General features: G+C 38.3%; 1 protein-coding gene across 1 annotated transcript in view; it reads right to left on the reverse strand.

Moving 5' to 3' along the window:
* The window catches only part of LOC127657476 (high affinity nerve growth factor receptor-like), a 37,742-nt gene that overhangs the window by 4,498 nt on the left and 17,092 nt on the right, over nucleotides 1–16,152 (reverse strand). The window contains exons 4-14 of the mRNA XM_052146285.1: nucleotides 15,606–15,674; nucleotides 15,291–15,442; nucleotides 14,054–14,196; nucleotides 13,042–13,180; nucleotides 8,914–9,246; nucleotides 7,985–8,002; nucleotides 7,424–7,485; nucleotides 7,240–7,342; nucleotides 3,205–3,369; nucleotides 2,977–3,107; nucleotides 2,645–2,817 (exon numbers count right to left, since the gene is read on the reverse strand). Coding sequence (XP_052002245.1) covers nucleotides 2,645–2,817; nucleotides 2,977–3,107; nucleotides 3,205–3,369; nucleotides 7,240–7,342; nucleotides 7,424–7,485; nucleotides 7,985–8,002; nucleotides 8,914–9,246; nucleotides 13,042–13,180; nucleotides 14,054–14,196; nucleotides 15,291–15,442; nucleotides 15,606–15,674 — 1,488 coding nt within the window. The remainder of the gene's footprint in view (nucleotides 1–2,644; nucleotides 2,818–2,976; nucleotides 3,108–3,204; nucleotides 3,370–7,239; nucleotides 7,343–7,423; nucleotides 7,486–7,984; nucleotides 8,003–8,913; nucleotides 9,247–13,041; nucleotides 13,181–14,053; nucleotides 14,197–15,290; nucleotides 15,443–15,605; nucleotides 15,675–16,152) is intronic.

The following is a 16,152-nucleotide window of genomic DNA, read 5'->3' on the forward strand; positions in this document are numbered from 1 at the left end:
CACCTATGGTCATGAAGGCTGGGTCATGACCGAAAGAACTAGGTCACGAGTACAAGCGGCCAAAATGGGCTTCCTCAGAAGGCTGGCGGGCTTCTCCCTTAGAGATAGGGTGAGGAGCTCAGTCATCCGTGAGGAGCTCGGAGTAGAGCCGCTGCTCCTTTGCGTCGAAAGGAGTCAGTTGAGGTGGTTTGGGCATCTGGTAAGGATGCCCCTGGCCGCCTCCCTAGGGAGGTGTTTCAGGCACGTCCAGCTGGGAGGAGGCCTCGGGGAAGACCCAGGATTAGGTGGAGAGATTACATCTCCACACTGGCCTGGGAACGCCTCGGGGTCCCCCAGTCAGAGCTGGTTAATGTGGCTCGGGATAGGGAAGTTTGGGGCCCCCTGCTGGAGCAGCTGCCCCCGCGACCCGACTTCGGATAAGCGGTTGAAGATGGATGGATGGATGGACCTAGTGTCGCTTCATGCCCCATACACAGTGCACATGAGTCAACAGGTGAGACGAAAGTGTCATAGAAGCACCACAAAATGATGTGGTTTCTTTAGCAATTGCATTTTTCATGTCACACTTACTTTTACACTATCGTTTAGTTAAAATTTAGGATTGGTTTTGCTGATTTAAAACTTGATAGAGCATTAATCTTATAAACCTCATCTGTCACATTTGCTTTTTATGACACTGTCGGTTAGGTTAGATTTGACTAAACCTAAAAACCCTGTTAAACTTAAAAATATCACCTGTTTAGGAGAACATTTAACTCGCTTTTAGTGCCACTCAGTGGACATTTGATCTTGGAACTGTCGCTCTGTATGTGTAATAAATGACATAATGACATTTTGAGATCGGCCTGACTTTTTTTTATTTAATGTATATGCACAAATGCCTAGTGTGCTGCCTAAATATGCAGCATCCTGCCCAAATGGCACATCATATGTGACCAATTTGGAAAGCTCTACATTGGCAGCCAGAATATGCATCGTTCAAGTAAAATCCTGCACATAGCGCACAGGAAATACGACTCGAATTTGACACGTTTTCGGTATTGAATAAATCTAGGCTTCATGTTGGGAGCACAGAGTGATGCCTTAAAATGCTCCCTACATACACAGGAAAAGAGCCTATGTGAATTTTCTGTATGCCTGGAATACCCAGATGATCTACTACAAAAAAGTATCCAACCACATCACACTTTATTGAATACTGTAACTTACAATGCAATGCAATTATCTTCACCTTCCATTTCGAGAATGATGAATGAACTGAAGGAATATCATTTGTGATTTACAACATTGATTGGAATGCCAAAAGTAAGGAAATTACTTTGTTTTTACACATGCCTTCTGTTAAACCAGTCATCTGCAATGGTCTATTATGTTTTACAAGTGAAGATTTGTCTCTGAGTCTGGGCAACCTTCGCCTGGCCTTGCATGTCTATGAGCAAAGCACTGTCTCCATTCATCCTACTATATGTGTCCAAACTCTCTGCCACTCCATTCTGCTCTGAGTTTTTGTATGTGAGCCCCATTAGTTCAGCAGGCAGGTGGCAGGATAGGGACAGCTGCTGTAGAGACTGGAGTCACATCCATACACTCGTCTCATGAAAATGTGATTTCCATCTCCCCCTCAAACATTTACATGTTCCCACTCTCAATCTGGCCCCAGCAACCACCTGGCAAATAGACTGGATCTTTATGCACCGAAACTCAGCTGTGCTGGACATATGGTCAGTCAGTCCCTCATCAGTTAACTCATACTTCAGTGAACTTCATATCTTAATTAAAACTTGAGCATCACAAAGCTGGATTCACGTTCGAGCTATTCTCCACAGATTGGGCTTTGAGTCTCAGCAGCTATAAATGTGATTGTGCATAGAAATATGGGAAATGAAATGCCTTAAAAGTGATGTGTACAATTTTACAATGTTAAAATATTTTTTTTTATCCCAGCTTAATAAAAAAACAGCCTAAGGAGCCAAGTTTTTGCATCCCTCTGTGCTTTCCCCCAATTGTTTTTATGTTTTGGTTAGACAAACAAGTTAGACCCTTGCACTGCATCTCACTGTTTTGTCAGTGTCTTGCACAGGGGCCCCACACCAGAAGAACATGTTTGGTGTGAACAGTTTCCTGGTATATTGGACATATTGCAGCTGTGGTGCTCCTGTGGGTGATGCAGATTCGATTCCAGTTTGTGTCAATCACTGTCTCCCCAGTATGAGCCAGTTCTCATATATCAATCAATATGTGCGACCAGCCAGTGTATTCTGATTCCCAAACAAATGACTGACATGAGCCGGTTATTTTTCATTTTCAGTGCAAAACACCAAGAACAACCAGTGTACTCTGAATCTCAAATTAATTACTTTTATGAGCCATTTCTTTTAAATCTACAGTGCTAAATACACAGCGTGACCAATGAAGTATTATTAGTTTCACAAAATGAAAATAATAATAATAATAATTATATAAAAACAATTAAATTACAAAAATAATTAAACAATTCTTGTTGGTAATTCTATAGTTATACTAAAACATCATGTATGGATTAATGCTCTTTCTGCAAGGTCTGTTTTGTCTGGTTAGTTTCTGACCGCTACACCACATTGCTGTATGTAATTCTCTGAGAGCGGCTGGTGGTTATTAGACTGACCTTAGAAAGCGGTTGAGGTCTCCATGTCGCATGTATTCAAACACCATAGCCAGAGGCTCTCCGTCTGTACACACACCATAGAAACGTACAATGTGCTCGTGTTGTAGCACTGTGAGTAGCTCGGCCTCACGCTGGAAGTCCTGGCGGGTGGACTCGTTGGCGACTTTCAAGGTCTATCCATAAAAAAAAGACAATCAGATACAAATATACAGAACAAACCAAAAAAGAACTCAAATGTAATGAGCATGTGAGGCCAAACTGGTAGTGTTTTCAAAGAAAGCAGATAATATAGACACATAGAGACCAGAGTGAACGTAAAACATTGATCATACCTTGATAGCGACCAGCATATTGTTAATATCAGGACAAAGGTTGGTGCATTCAGCAAGGTAGACTTTGCCAAACGCCCCCTCACCCAGTTCCCACTTCAAAACAATGTCTTTTCTTTTAATGTGCTGGACACCTGCAATATACAGATAATATAATAATCACATTTATGTATACACATCACTAGGATGTATATACAAAAACATGTCCACATGGTATTAGTCCCTACTCACACATGTCTTTATCTTTGATGATGCCACAGAAGTATTGGGGATTCTCCACAAAACTGGACAAGCCGGAATCAAGCATGCTATCATCTGAATGAGGAGGACTCGCCCCGAAGTTCATAAAGCGGAGAGACATGGCCAGATCATCCTCAGTCCCAAGAACAGAAGAACCTGTAGACAAACAGACAAGAGATGGTAAGTCTAGAAAATCATATTAAAACAAGAGAAAAAAATCTGCCATTGCAGTAATACAAAAAAACAAAACAAAAAAAAAAGATTTTCAAGATATCCATTAATATCTTAATATCGATCCTGTTGTAAATTTTTTTTTTTTTAAGATATTTTTCTGTAAAACAAGACAGAAAATACTCAATAAGAAAAGGATTTTTTGCAATGTTGACTGTGACTTTGGCCATTGTCAAAATATTACCGGTACTCTATTGTTGCGATCATGTTCTCCTGGGAAGTTCGTACTAGTGATTTTAGTTAGAACGAATGGACCCGTTTTTCTCTCTTAAAGGACAAATGCAAGATGTATTTTTGGCAACAAAATGCAGAGCAAAGCCATGTGTTAGGTGTGTGTGTGAGGTATTGTTTTAACCATCCATCTTATCATTCTTGTGCTGCCACAGAAAATGATTGGAAATGTAGTTTGTTTAGCGTGAAACCAACTAAATAAATCAAGCTTCATCAATATTCCACATTAACAGTACAAAAAATGCATACAAATTCATCTGTACGGTCAAAATCCACGAGTAAAACAAAAATATTTCTAGGGATGCACCGATTTGAAATGTTTTTGCCGATACCGATTTTAACAAAAAAATTTCAAAAGAATTTTGTACTTCTAAAATATTTTTGCAATTTTGTGTCACCGAATGTGTCAGGAATGAGGACCCAATAACAAGAACGAGAGAAAAATGTAATATATTTTATTAAACAACAGAACACAAAACAGGTAATACAAAGCTCTTATGGGGGTGAGAAAACAAAACAAAACAAAACATAAACTAGAATAAGGAATAAAAACTAGGACTGACCAGAAACAGGAACAGAAGCAAGAAGGAGCAATATATAGCCAACACACATGAGGAACAGGTGAAGGCAATTAACATAACAAGGACTAAACAAGGGAGATTGACAAGGGTAACCAGGAGGCGGGGACAGGGAAGCACACGGCTAACAGAAACAGAGACACAACCATACAATGCACATACAAACGACAAACACACACAAACAGAAAACAGCAGAGACCAGAAGGCCGACAGAAGAGGATCATGACATTATGTTTTTGCAGTTTAAAACTACAGAACTCACGTTTTGCATGTATGTACTCCATGCTGACAGAGCGCTGAATGTAAACTATATTTTAAAAAGATAGCCTTGTAAAATTTATCTCGTAAGGTCATGTTGTGATTTCAATCTTAATTTAGTCAAACATGCAGCATTAATGGATATTATACAGATGTCTCAAAAGTCAAAGTCTGCGGGCTTCACAGTGTTTTGGATGGTTTTCCTCATCATGTTGCCTATAGGTAAGTCCAGTTTCACAACTGTCATGTCTGTTTATGGTGGGTTTTCCACATTAACTTGAGACAACCCTTCTACATATTGTGGCTATAATTATTTCTGGATTGTCCATTTGAATTCACAGATTTTTTAGAAAGTGTGTTAATAATTATTTATAAATAAAACATTGTTAGTGGTGGCGTTTGTGTGCTCAACTCATAAATACGATCATTCTGACATGACTTGAACACACCATTTTTGTTTGAGCATTACTACACAGCATTATCGGCTCAGCCAGTCATGTCCTAACTACCTGTTTTTTTCTAACAATGGCAGACTGGTGAGTGTTCGGTAAACGGCATGTTCATTTGGTGCTGCCAGTGATGCTGAAATGACACACTTCATCTAAGGTTTGAACTAGAATCACCCCTGGTTTGATTCAAATAGCCAATCATAAAATAAGGAGAAATAACCTATGTTTAACGTTGAACTCAAAAACTAATTGTTTTAATTAATTCAGAATCCTTTGAGGGAATCATGCAGAGTACAGCAAAAAGCTCTAAAAGCCGTAGCCCTGTTCTCAAGTACTTGATTGTACAGCCTGAGACAGTCTTCTTGGAAGCCAGATTGAACAAACACTAATCACATAATACAGTGTAGTGCAGTTCCTCATGGGGGAAGTTATTACACTTTTTTTCCTAATAGTATTTTTCAACTAGATTTGAAAATGTTCTGAAGAACGTGTGTGGTGCTTGTCTGTACAAAAGTCGCTGCCAAAATGCTAGGGTTTTGTGGGTGGCATAAGATTGCTTGTGGTTTGTAGCATGCTGTTGTGTGGATGCTAGGGTGATCCAGGTGGCTGCTAATATATATTCTGGTCCGTAAATGTGGCTTGGAACCTGATTTTTTTGTGCCCATTTTGTTGTCCAACAGTCAAAAAAACTTAAGCCTATCACTTGAAAAAGTAACAGCATGTGTCTCCTCAACAAGCCACAGGATTTAAGATATAATTTCTTTCTTTTTCTTTTCTTTTTTTTTACCTTGGAACCAACCAGTTACAGTATCTGCCAAAGCTCAGTATTGAGGGTTAGGGGTTTGTTCCCTAACCCTAACCCTGAGCAATAGTACTGCTTATGCCTGCCTTAGCAAGCACTACTAATATGTTGTTTAAAATTGACTGCAAATTGCTGTCAGTTGTGACTGCATATACAAATTGATATCAAACAGAATGTTTATCTTATTTAAACCAAATCTCCTCCATTTTAGGAACAGTATTAGAGGCAAAAGCTTCTCCTTCAAATCACAAATCTCACTCAAGCTGTAACCACAAAGAGGAATGCAGGGAATAGAGGGTGACAGGGGAGGGAGGCAATCAGGTCCACTAGACACTTTGTGAGTGGAGCGAGTGGACCTGAAAAGCCTGGCTCCATCACTCTTCTTTAATGGCTGGCTCGCGGCTGGGGCTCCCGATGCTATTTACTTTGCATGCTGTAATTAAGACCTGGCAGCACTTTTCCAAGCTGTTAGGCTGACACTGTGCAAAGTTACAGCTTAGAAGAAGCTGAATTTTGATGCCATTTTGTGCATTACTTAAAAGCAACACAATGCATCCTGTGGAACTTATTCAGAATACAAAATAATAATGGAGAAAGTCATTTTGGCATGGCCTGTTATTGCACTGTCTACTATTTGTTTTGTTAGTTTTTTGTTTAATGCTAACATTCTTGTGCTATTGCATATCACACATGGTTTGTTTCTGCAATGTGTCTTTATGCAGTAGTTCCCTTTTCTTCAAAAGTAGTGAGACCCCGAATTGTCTTCATTTGAGACAGAGTGACACTAATTTAGCATTTAGTCTTCTGAACTAGTGAACTGCTGTGCTCTTGCTATAAATAATTGATGTTGGTCATTAATTGGATTTTGGGAGAAATACTGTATCTTCTCCTTCTCCAAAAGTTCCATGTTAGTGGTGCATGAAGTCATTATTTTTCTTTTCTTTTTTGTGGCGAATACGTCTGTAAATAGGGTATTTCTAAAATGTTATTAGTAGCGGATAACATTTGATTTTGTGCCATGCTGCCTCCATGCAGATGGGGTTGGTATAAAGTCTAAGACCATTGTATTGACTAATGCTGTTTGGCACCCAATTTAATATAAAATTAAACCCCATTTGAAACCCCTTTCAACCCATTTTCTTCTGTAATGTGACATATTTTCGAGTGAAACAGGATATCCCACAAGAAAAATGTAGAGCTGAATTTGATTTTATCCATCAGGAATTGTTTGGATTGTGAAAAGTCTACGTTAAATATCAGAATCAAGCCCAATATTTGGAGGGTAGGGGAGGATTTGAGAAGAGGGATTTGTGAAATAAGCCAAAAAGGAATGTGGTTTAAGTGGTGGAGCAATTTATTTGGATGAAAGATTATAAAGTGCACATTAGTGTACACAATAAGACCAGGCATATGCATTAAGAAAGTAAATAGGGTCATTTTCATTTCACGTTGACTTGTATGCAGATGTATAACTTACGATGAATACCAAATTTGGTGTGCTGCCCCCATTTGTTAATGACAACAACCACGATGAGCAGAAATGTGCACGCAAACACAGCAAGACCCACAGCTACTGACACCTGTCAACATAAATGTCCATTTTTAGTGTGAGATTATTCTGAGCTATTCTGTAAACATACAGTATGTGACTCATCTCTTACCCCAAATACTCTGCTCTCCAATTTTTCAGTAACATCGTCTGTTGAGTGGTTTGTGGGAGCTGCTCAAATTAAAACATTGGATTTTTAATTCAATAAATGAGTATTTTTATTACTGTAATAAGCACTCATTGATTGCAGTATGGACCCTTTTCACAATTCCGAGATTTAAATGGCGACTCTGGCGTAGAGGTAAATGAGAGACCTTAGCGAATGTTAATGCAGAGTTCCCATTTGCTTCAATGGCTAAAGAAAAAACTACTACATTTCCACGACTTTCCAGAAAAAAAAAAATGGATTACAGCAGACAAGAGATGCCAAATTTTCTGTCATTCAGTTAGTGGCTGAAATTGAAACTCCATTGCAGCTGTGTTGACTAGTTTGCTGAATTTTTCTTTTAATCTCAGGGTAATATTATACAAAATATAGTAATATATATTTAAAAGTTTTGCATTTATAATGCTAGATTTACCCCAGGAAAATAAGTGTCATCAAAGTCTATGAAAAGGGTCCAGTATCAAAAGTTCAAAGGAAGTTGATCAAAGGAAATTCAAATGAACTTACGTGGGTCATCACTGAGGACTGGCATATGGAAAGAGATTATAACAATAAATAAGTATTTTAAATCCAAGTAAAACACTGCTGATGCAGTGGATTGCATGCTGTTCACACTCCAAAAAATTATTTTACGATTTAAAGAATTTCAGCTTCAATTTAAAACAAAATTCCATAAAATTTAATTGAGTAATATTTAACAAAATATAATCATAAAAAAGTTGTATTCATCTGATTTAGTTAAAACTGACACAATGCTATTTGATGGAATTGAAATCTGTTAATCTTTAAAAAAAAAAAAAAAAAGGCTCTAATATATGATCCAAACTTTTGAAACACTTGACTGAAATGTTTCTCATGATCTTATAAATAGTTTGATCTGAAGGCGTATGCTGAAATGTTTGAAATTAGTTTTGTAGACAAAAATATAGTTGTGCCACCATATTAATTTATTTCATTATAAAACAAAAATTATGTAAAAAAAAAAAATGTATGACTTGGACCAAATAAAGAAAAGCAGCCAATAAGTGCCCAACATAGATGAATGAATCCTTCAATATTGTTTAAAAAGCATCCCAGGGTGATACGTCAAGAAGTTGCTTGAGAAAATGTCAAGAGTACATGTCTGAAAATTCTAGGCAAAGGGTGACTACTTTGAAGATGCTAAAATATAACAGTTTTGAATTATTTTGGATTTTGTTTTTTAGACACAATATAATTTCCATAGTTCCATTTATGTTATTCCATAGTTTTGATAACTTTACTATTATTCTAAAATGTGAAAAGGAAAAAAAGAATATATATATATATATATATATATATATATATATATATATATATATATATATATATATATATATATATATATAAAATAAAGAATGAGAATTAGTAAGTGTTTCAAAACTTTTGACTTAAGTTGTGTAATGATGTGCGCTCACCCGGAATGATGCCTTCTGGATCAAAGGGGTCAAAGGGATTGTCCATGAACTTTGCATTTACAGTGGCCTTATCCCTCCCCAGCTTATTTTCTACGATGAGGGTGTAGTAGCCGTTATTCAGGTGGGTGGGTTTGTTTAGGAAGAGGCAGCCATGCTGAACAGAACCGTCGGTTGCATCTCGGATCAGTTCTGTGTAGGTGTAGCGGGTCTCGATGAGTGCGGTTTTGTTGTACAGCCATTTGATAGTGGCGGGGGGATTGCTGTCCACAGCAAACGGGAAACACCAGTGATGTTGTTGTTCTGGATCTCTTAGAAACAAGATCCGCACTGGAACTGAACCCAGAAAGTTAATTGTAATGGGTTTGAAAAGATTAAATATAGACTGAAACTTTTCTACATAATTGTTTTTTTGGTTCTAATGAGTCTCTCTCTTTATGTGTTCAATGAAAGAATGGAAGTTAAATGGGTTTGGAACAACATGGGGGTGAGTGTATTAGGTAATAAAAAGTCTTTTAATACTGGGTTGGTCTCTAAATAATAGCACCAAACAACCTAACATTTTAATGTGTAAATGGGCTTTAACATTTTTGTATAAATGATTACTATAAATTGGTTTGTAACAGCCATTTTTGCTTAAGTTAGATTGTCATGTAGCATATTAAACTAAACTATTATTATTGCTATTGTGGAAATATTTATTATGCATATGTTTTTTGTTGTAGTGTAATTGGTTTTGTAATTATTGCCGTAAAATGCAGAAAGAAACTACAGAAAATGTGTTCTCCGGTTTTCAGACATTAAATGTTTTTTGTAAAAATAAATATTAGTTCATATTAGTTCTCACAATGTTAGAAGGTAATGTTTTTAGTGCAACCTTTTTCATACGTCTTTTAAACTAGATTTCGTGCAATTTTTTTCTAAAAGTGAAAACTGATAAATACCTTTGTATGTTAAGCTGAGAGAGTGTTTTCAGGAACATTTTACTCATATTAAAATAATTTTAAAATATTTTCACTAATCTGGTTAACTTAAGGTCTTGAATGAGGGAATGAACTACAATCCCATGAAGCATTGTGAATGAATGACGTAATAGAAAATATAATAATATAATAAATAATATAATAATAATATAAAAATATAAAACTACTGATTTAAGGTTGTTTATTATTAATAAATAATCAATATATAAAAATTTTATTGCAAAATATTCAGATATGTGCAAAAATCTAAGTAGTTTAAAGGTGTGATTTTCTGTTTCGTGGATCATTTCCCTTCAGGATCATGTATAGTGTAGTTCTTCACCAGAGATTCTGCTATTAAATTATTATTATATATTTTTTTTTACAAATGAAGATGCAATAACACTGATGGCTTTAGCAAATGCTTATACCGGTGATTAATAACCTCAAAGCTTATGGCAACTCTGTCTTTAAAGGTTTATAAGTTATTGTTAAAAATCTATTCCTCTATGGAGGGGATTAATGGTATTTTTACTTTTGGGCTCAAACTTTTGCACTATGTTACTAAAAAGATAGTAGCAATGAAATAATAGAAGAAAGTTGTCTTCCTAGAAGGATAATCCTTTTCTATGTCCAGTACCTGTTCTTTAGCATAGCTCAAATGACTGGTGCGTTCGTCCTTATTTTTCCATGAATCAATGTGCTCCATCTTTACAGTAAACCTGTTGACCTGTTATAAATAATAAATCCCTATCTGTTTAGGGGACCTAACCACAAGAGGCACTTGAGAGCTCGGTGGAGGTGGGATACAGGAAATGGTTCTTTCAGCAAGGAGAACATGCTGATGCGTGCAGCCCTGTTGCTTCTCCAAAACCATTTCACTGCTCTTAACCCGTGACCCTTCCTCCAGAAAGTGCTTCGCATTAAGAATCGCAGTCATTTGTGTCATAACCTCGAGTTTACGTTTGAAAAACCGTCCTTGTTACTTGGCCCTGATGTTAACAGTCGAGCACGTTTTTGAACAGTCTCTGAACTCTTCTAATTGTCATAGTTGAAAGGAATTAAATTGTTTAATTCAATAATCGAGTTGCGGTTAAGGTAGGTGGCCGAAGGTGAATTACATACTTTTTAATCCGCAGAGCTACAGTTAGCAGTAAGTATGCTAAGACCATAACTATCGCTTGGGAATTATATTATCGATTACTGTCTGGATGTAATAAAAGAGGCTTACAACAGATCTGAATTATGCTACGGCAGCACCTGCGCACAGAGATTTCGTTAGCTCACTGCTATAAGGGTCCTGCTAATTAAGCAGTGGTCGCTAACGCACCATTGTCCACCAGTAAGATAACTCTGATTGACTGGCAACTAACACACTTGCCAATCAATCCTCACAATTATATTTCCAGACTATGGGGGAGAGAAATCCATTAGCAGAGAACAAACAACATGTGAAGACGGTTATCATCCCATTTTCCTGACTGTCATTATCGCTCCCTTGATGGCTATACATTTGTCTGAAGTCAAGCACTGTTTTTCCTCTTTCTAAAGAGGAGGTGATAAACAACGATAATTGCTGTGGTATGGAGTGTGGTCATACAGGAGAATTTTAGATGGAAAAACTTGGCTGTTGCAATGCTGTTCATTTTAGCAATTGTCCAATATTGGATGTTGGATTTGGTTTGAAGTACCTCAAACCTGGATTTCAAACTTTAAGTATCGCTTAAGAGCTGTTCACACAGGATCCAAACTTGTGTCCGTTTTTTTATTATGTTTTTCTATGTAAACATGCACTAAATAGATGTATTTGACTATTGCAACATTTCTTTTAAGTGTCTCACACAGATTACATGTCAAGATAGACACAGTTCAGCTTTTAAAATAGTGTCTCGTATGTTTTGTTCCATTCTATTGTGCTCCACCTACAGTAGCTTTTGAATCGCAAAAATGAGGTCCTGTGTGAACAGCCCCTGAATTGGTTAGCCTTAATTAGTAAGTTTGGGGTATAACTTTGGTGATGGAGATGTCACTGAGAACATATACAAGCACACCAATATGCTGACAACTACCAAAAATCAGCTTCAGAAAAAAAACATCAGATTTGAAATCATCTGATTATTCTCTCTGTGGCATGGGGACGTGGTCATGTGTCGGTCTGCGGGAGAGAGCGCGATCGCTGACCGTCTTGTGTGTGTTTGTGTCTTTTGTTTATGTTTTTCATTAAAATATTATTTATATTGTCAAGCCGGTTCATGCCTTCTCCTTGCCCGTCTAAATCCCTTTACACTGGTGCCGAAACCGGGGAGGAGGAGGGATACGCCGTAGTAGAGTTCTCACCACTACCATCCACCCCAACTGAGCAGCTGCCGACCGCAAGGGGAGAAGGGGCTCCTAACCGACCACCTGGAGCAGTCAGGGCCGCTGCCAGGGGCGGAGGAGTCCAGTACCAGCAGCTGAAATGTGGTAGGGTCAGAGACCACTGACCGCGTGCGGGGAGGGGCTCGCTGCTGACAGCCTGGAGTGGGAGAACCGCTGCCTGGGGTGGGGGAGACCCCTTCTGTTCCCCGAGAACGCGGCAGGGCGTTCCGTCCGCCAGGGGCTGGAGGACTGCCTCCAATCCACCCAGGGAGGCACGGCTGTGAAGTGGGTGGAGGAGTGGCCGAGGACCAAGCTATGGCGTATCGGAGAACTGGCGAGAACCGGCTTGACACTATAAATAACAGTTTAATGAAAACTCAAACAAAAGACACAAACACACACATGACGGTCAGTTGCCCGTAAACAATCTCTCTCTCTCTCTCTTCCGCAGACCAACACATGACCACGTCCACATGCCACACGCTCAACACTTGCGCACATTGGAAAAGCCAGTAAGAAAGAGCGTAAAGGTGTTTACATGCAACGCGAAATTGAGGTAATGGGCAAAATCGTGCTGATCGGTTATGACCTTACTCCTTTAAAGAAAATGTGTTAATTGACGCCAAACGCCATTGCATCTCATGTGTGTCATAGCAATACATGATGTGCAACACAAATGGCCAAGTGATCTTGAATTTTGTCCTGCTAACAAGTAAAAATGTACCTGCTAACAAGTAACAATATACATGTAAATGTAAATGTCAAAAACAAGTATACTAAAAGAACCATAGCATGAAGTTTATGGGCTCACATTCAATGTCCAGTTGCACAATGGCCTCTCCCAGACCAGCTCGATTTGCCGCCTTACAGGTGAGGTTGTGCAGATTGTCTGCAGAAGACACATTCCACATATGGAGCACCAACTCCAGGGTTGAACCCCAGATTCCTCGCTGTGGACAAGGATTGACAAGATTAAACTGACTCAGTTAAAAACTCTTTGACATTCAATTTTAGAGATGGGGTTAGGCTTTTGCTTTGGGTTAGGGGCTTGAACAATATTTTTTTCAACCAATCATTGGACTTTGATTTGAGTGGTGGGCTAGAGTTAGGGATTGTTTAATAGGAATGCTGTTCCAATACCAACAATGCCCCACTTCATACATTCAATGTCCTTCTTACAACGTGGCTACACCAGATGCGTCATGCCAACAGTAAACGGGTGTTCCATTCCATTTTGCGCTGCACATGCTGGTCTCACCAGTACTACTCGACACGCCCAAAGCGGGATTCGAACCGGAGATCCCCGGCATGGGAGTCGGACATGCTAGCAAAGATGCTAGAAAAGACATGGCTCTAGCCCTGGTTTACAAACTGCATATCCATCATGTACCAGCAGGCTACCATTATACTCACCACCTAAACCTCACTCCCATCCAGGTCACGGCACCAGTGTCACCAGTCCTACCCGCCCCAAGCAGGATTGGCAATCCCTGGCATGGGAGTCGGACATGCTAGCAAGGAGACTAGAAAAGCCATGGCCTCAAGCCTCAGTCACTCGTACATCTCTTAAGGCCAAGAGTTTGAGGTTCATACACTGCACAGTTATCGCGTACCAACTGGCTACCGCTACACTGGCACTACTACTGCCAACAACACAAATAAACGGTTTATAACATTCGTGTTGACCCTTCCAGTGTAGACAGCCTCAAGCTGTTGTGTCGCGTCAACGGACTTGTCCGGTGTAGACAGGGTGCTAGGAATATCACATCCTGCGATATATTACATCACAAAATATTCTCCCTATTTATAAAAGTGTCATGTACCTGAATAGTCCAGTTGGACTGTAACTGTTCTGTTCTCCAGCTGACACTAGGTGTGGGTACTCCAGTCACCTGGCATGTAAATGTCATTTTTCCACCTTCCTGAGTGGTCAGTGTGGATGAGTGGATTGTGACCTCAGGAACGCCTGTGAGACAGATACAATGTACAAGTTTTGGTCATTTTTCCACTTATAGTTACAAGAAAAGTGCGATAGGATGGGAAATGATGGGAAACAGGTCAGAAATGTCATGAGCAGGAATAAAACATGTATTGCTTGTATAAGCACCAGTGCTTAGTATATAAGAGCATGTTTGCTAATTACTTGGCCATAGCTCCAAATGCCAACAAAAATTGTGGTTAAAGTAAGGCACTGTAGAATGGAAGATAATGGGACAAGTGCATAAACATTAAAATTTATAAACTATTTCATCACATTAAAATAATGTAGAACAGAGATTTTGTTACTCTAATATCATGTTAATATGTAGTGTTTATATCTTGTGTCTACACTTTTGAAGTGTATTTTAGAGTTTATGGACTGGCCCCATTCACTTCCATTCTAAGTGCCTTACGTAACCACGATTATTGCTTCCTTTTTTTGTTTTTATAAATGAGGGACAAGTCAAAATTATTTTCTGTGCTAATCAACGTTATGCTACAGATGCTGTCAGTTGACATTAACTTGTACTAAACCCGGAACAATCCTGTAGTGTGCTGTGTGTTATTTCTGCACATCTAGTGGCACCAAAGAGGTGCAATCTGTTTAGTTTTATAATTGTTTTCACACTGCAATTCTCCTCGGTGCTGCAAATGGCACAGAAATTAAACTCTTCGGGCCTCATTCATGAAATGCGACCTGAATATGTTTCTGTTTAACTGTTCGTAAAATCATTCTTTAAATTGTCATGCACATACACAAACAATATATGCAAACAAACAAACAAAGCACAGCAAACATTCAAATACAAAATGGGTTTACGGTAAAAGTATTTTGCCCTCTAGTTTGAAAAATTATTTTCATAGATGCGTTCAGATTATTTTGTGTCCATCTTTTACATAAAGGTGAACAAACAAATGGACACAAAATCATCACACAAGCAAGTACTGTAGATATGCAACAATTTGCAACAATTTACATCAGAATGGTTGCACAAACTATTTTCACAGATTCGGTCTGCTCACATCCATGAATGAGGCCTTCACCTTGAAATAAGTTGCATTCCAAATAGGTCCACTTACTGCAGTTGTCCATTTCAAATGAATCAAGCTGAATGCTGTTTTCATTGTAAATGCAGTTCTGTTGAGAGTCGAAATCGCCTTGTCTTTTTCTGTTCCATTGCTGAAGCCAGTAAATATCACATGAGCAGGTGAGCGGATTATCCCTCAAAATTCTATGCAAAAAAGAGAGCGATTATATTTCTTATTCTTCTTGCTTGCTTTCAACAATGCAAGCAGTTAAAGTACATCCATAGAGTGCTCAAATCTATTTTTGAAATTTCTCATTTCTTGTAAAAATATCAGCCCTGCGGTACATGAGTGTAGTTTGCTACTCACAGACTCAATAAAGGAACAGATTGGAACACTCTCCAACTGATGTGCATCAGCAAATTAGAAGCCAGGTTTCTGTAAAAGAACAGAGTGTGTGTCATCCAATAGAGGTGAGAGAGAGACACATTTTCTTATTTCTTCAATTCTATCGACTCTTTTGTTCAATATTTATTTAAGCCTTGTAGGTAGTTACTGACAGACCGTGCCTTTCCTTTAAAAATATTTATTAAATTAATAGTTACGATTATTATTTTGGCTGGGTGAGTTTGAGTTCGAAGTTTAAGTTATGCACACCTGTGACTACACATTCTATATTAACCCAGCAAACACAGAACATTCCCCTAATGATGGGGATGGTGCCCATTTGGTTATTTTTTGGGGAACCAATTGCTAATGTTTTAGGAATGTTCTATGTAAAGAATATTTTTTAGAACCATAAACTATTACGTTCCCAGAACAATGCAGAAAGGTTTTTGTGTGACAACCTATGAAGAACCTACAGTATATAGAAAGTTTACAAATGGTTATTATTAGGTTTTATTTTTAAAACCAT

Source organism: Xyrauchen texanus, chromosome 17 (genome assembly GCF_025860055.1).
Source record: "Xyrauchen texanus isolate HMW12.3.18 chromosome 17, RBS_HiC_50CHRs, whole genome shotgun sequence".
NCBI classification, from domain to species: domain Eukaryota; kingdom Metazoa; phylum Chordata; class Actinopteri; order Cypriniformes; family Catostomidae; genus Xyrauchen; species Xyrauchen texanus.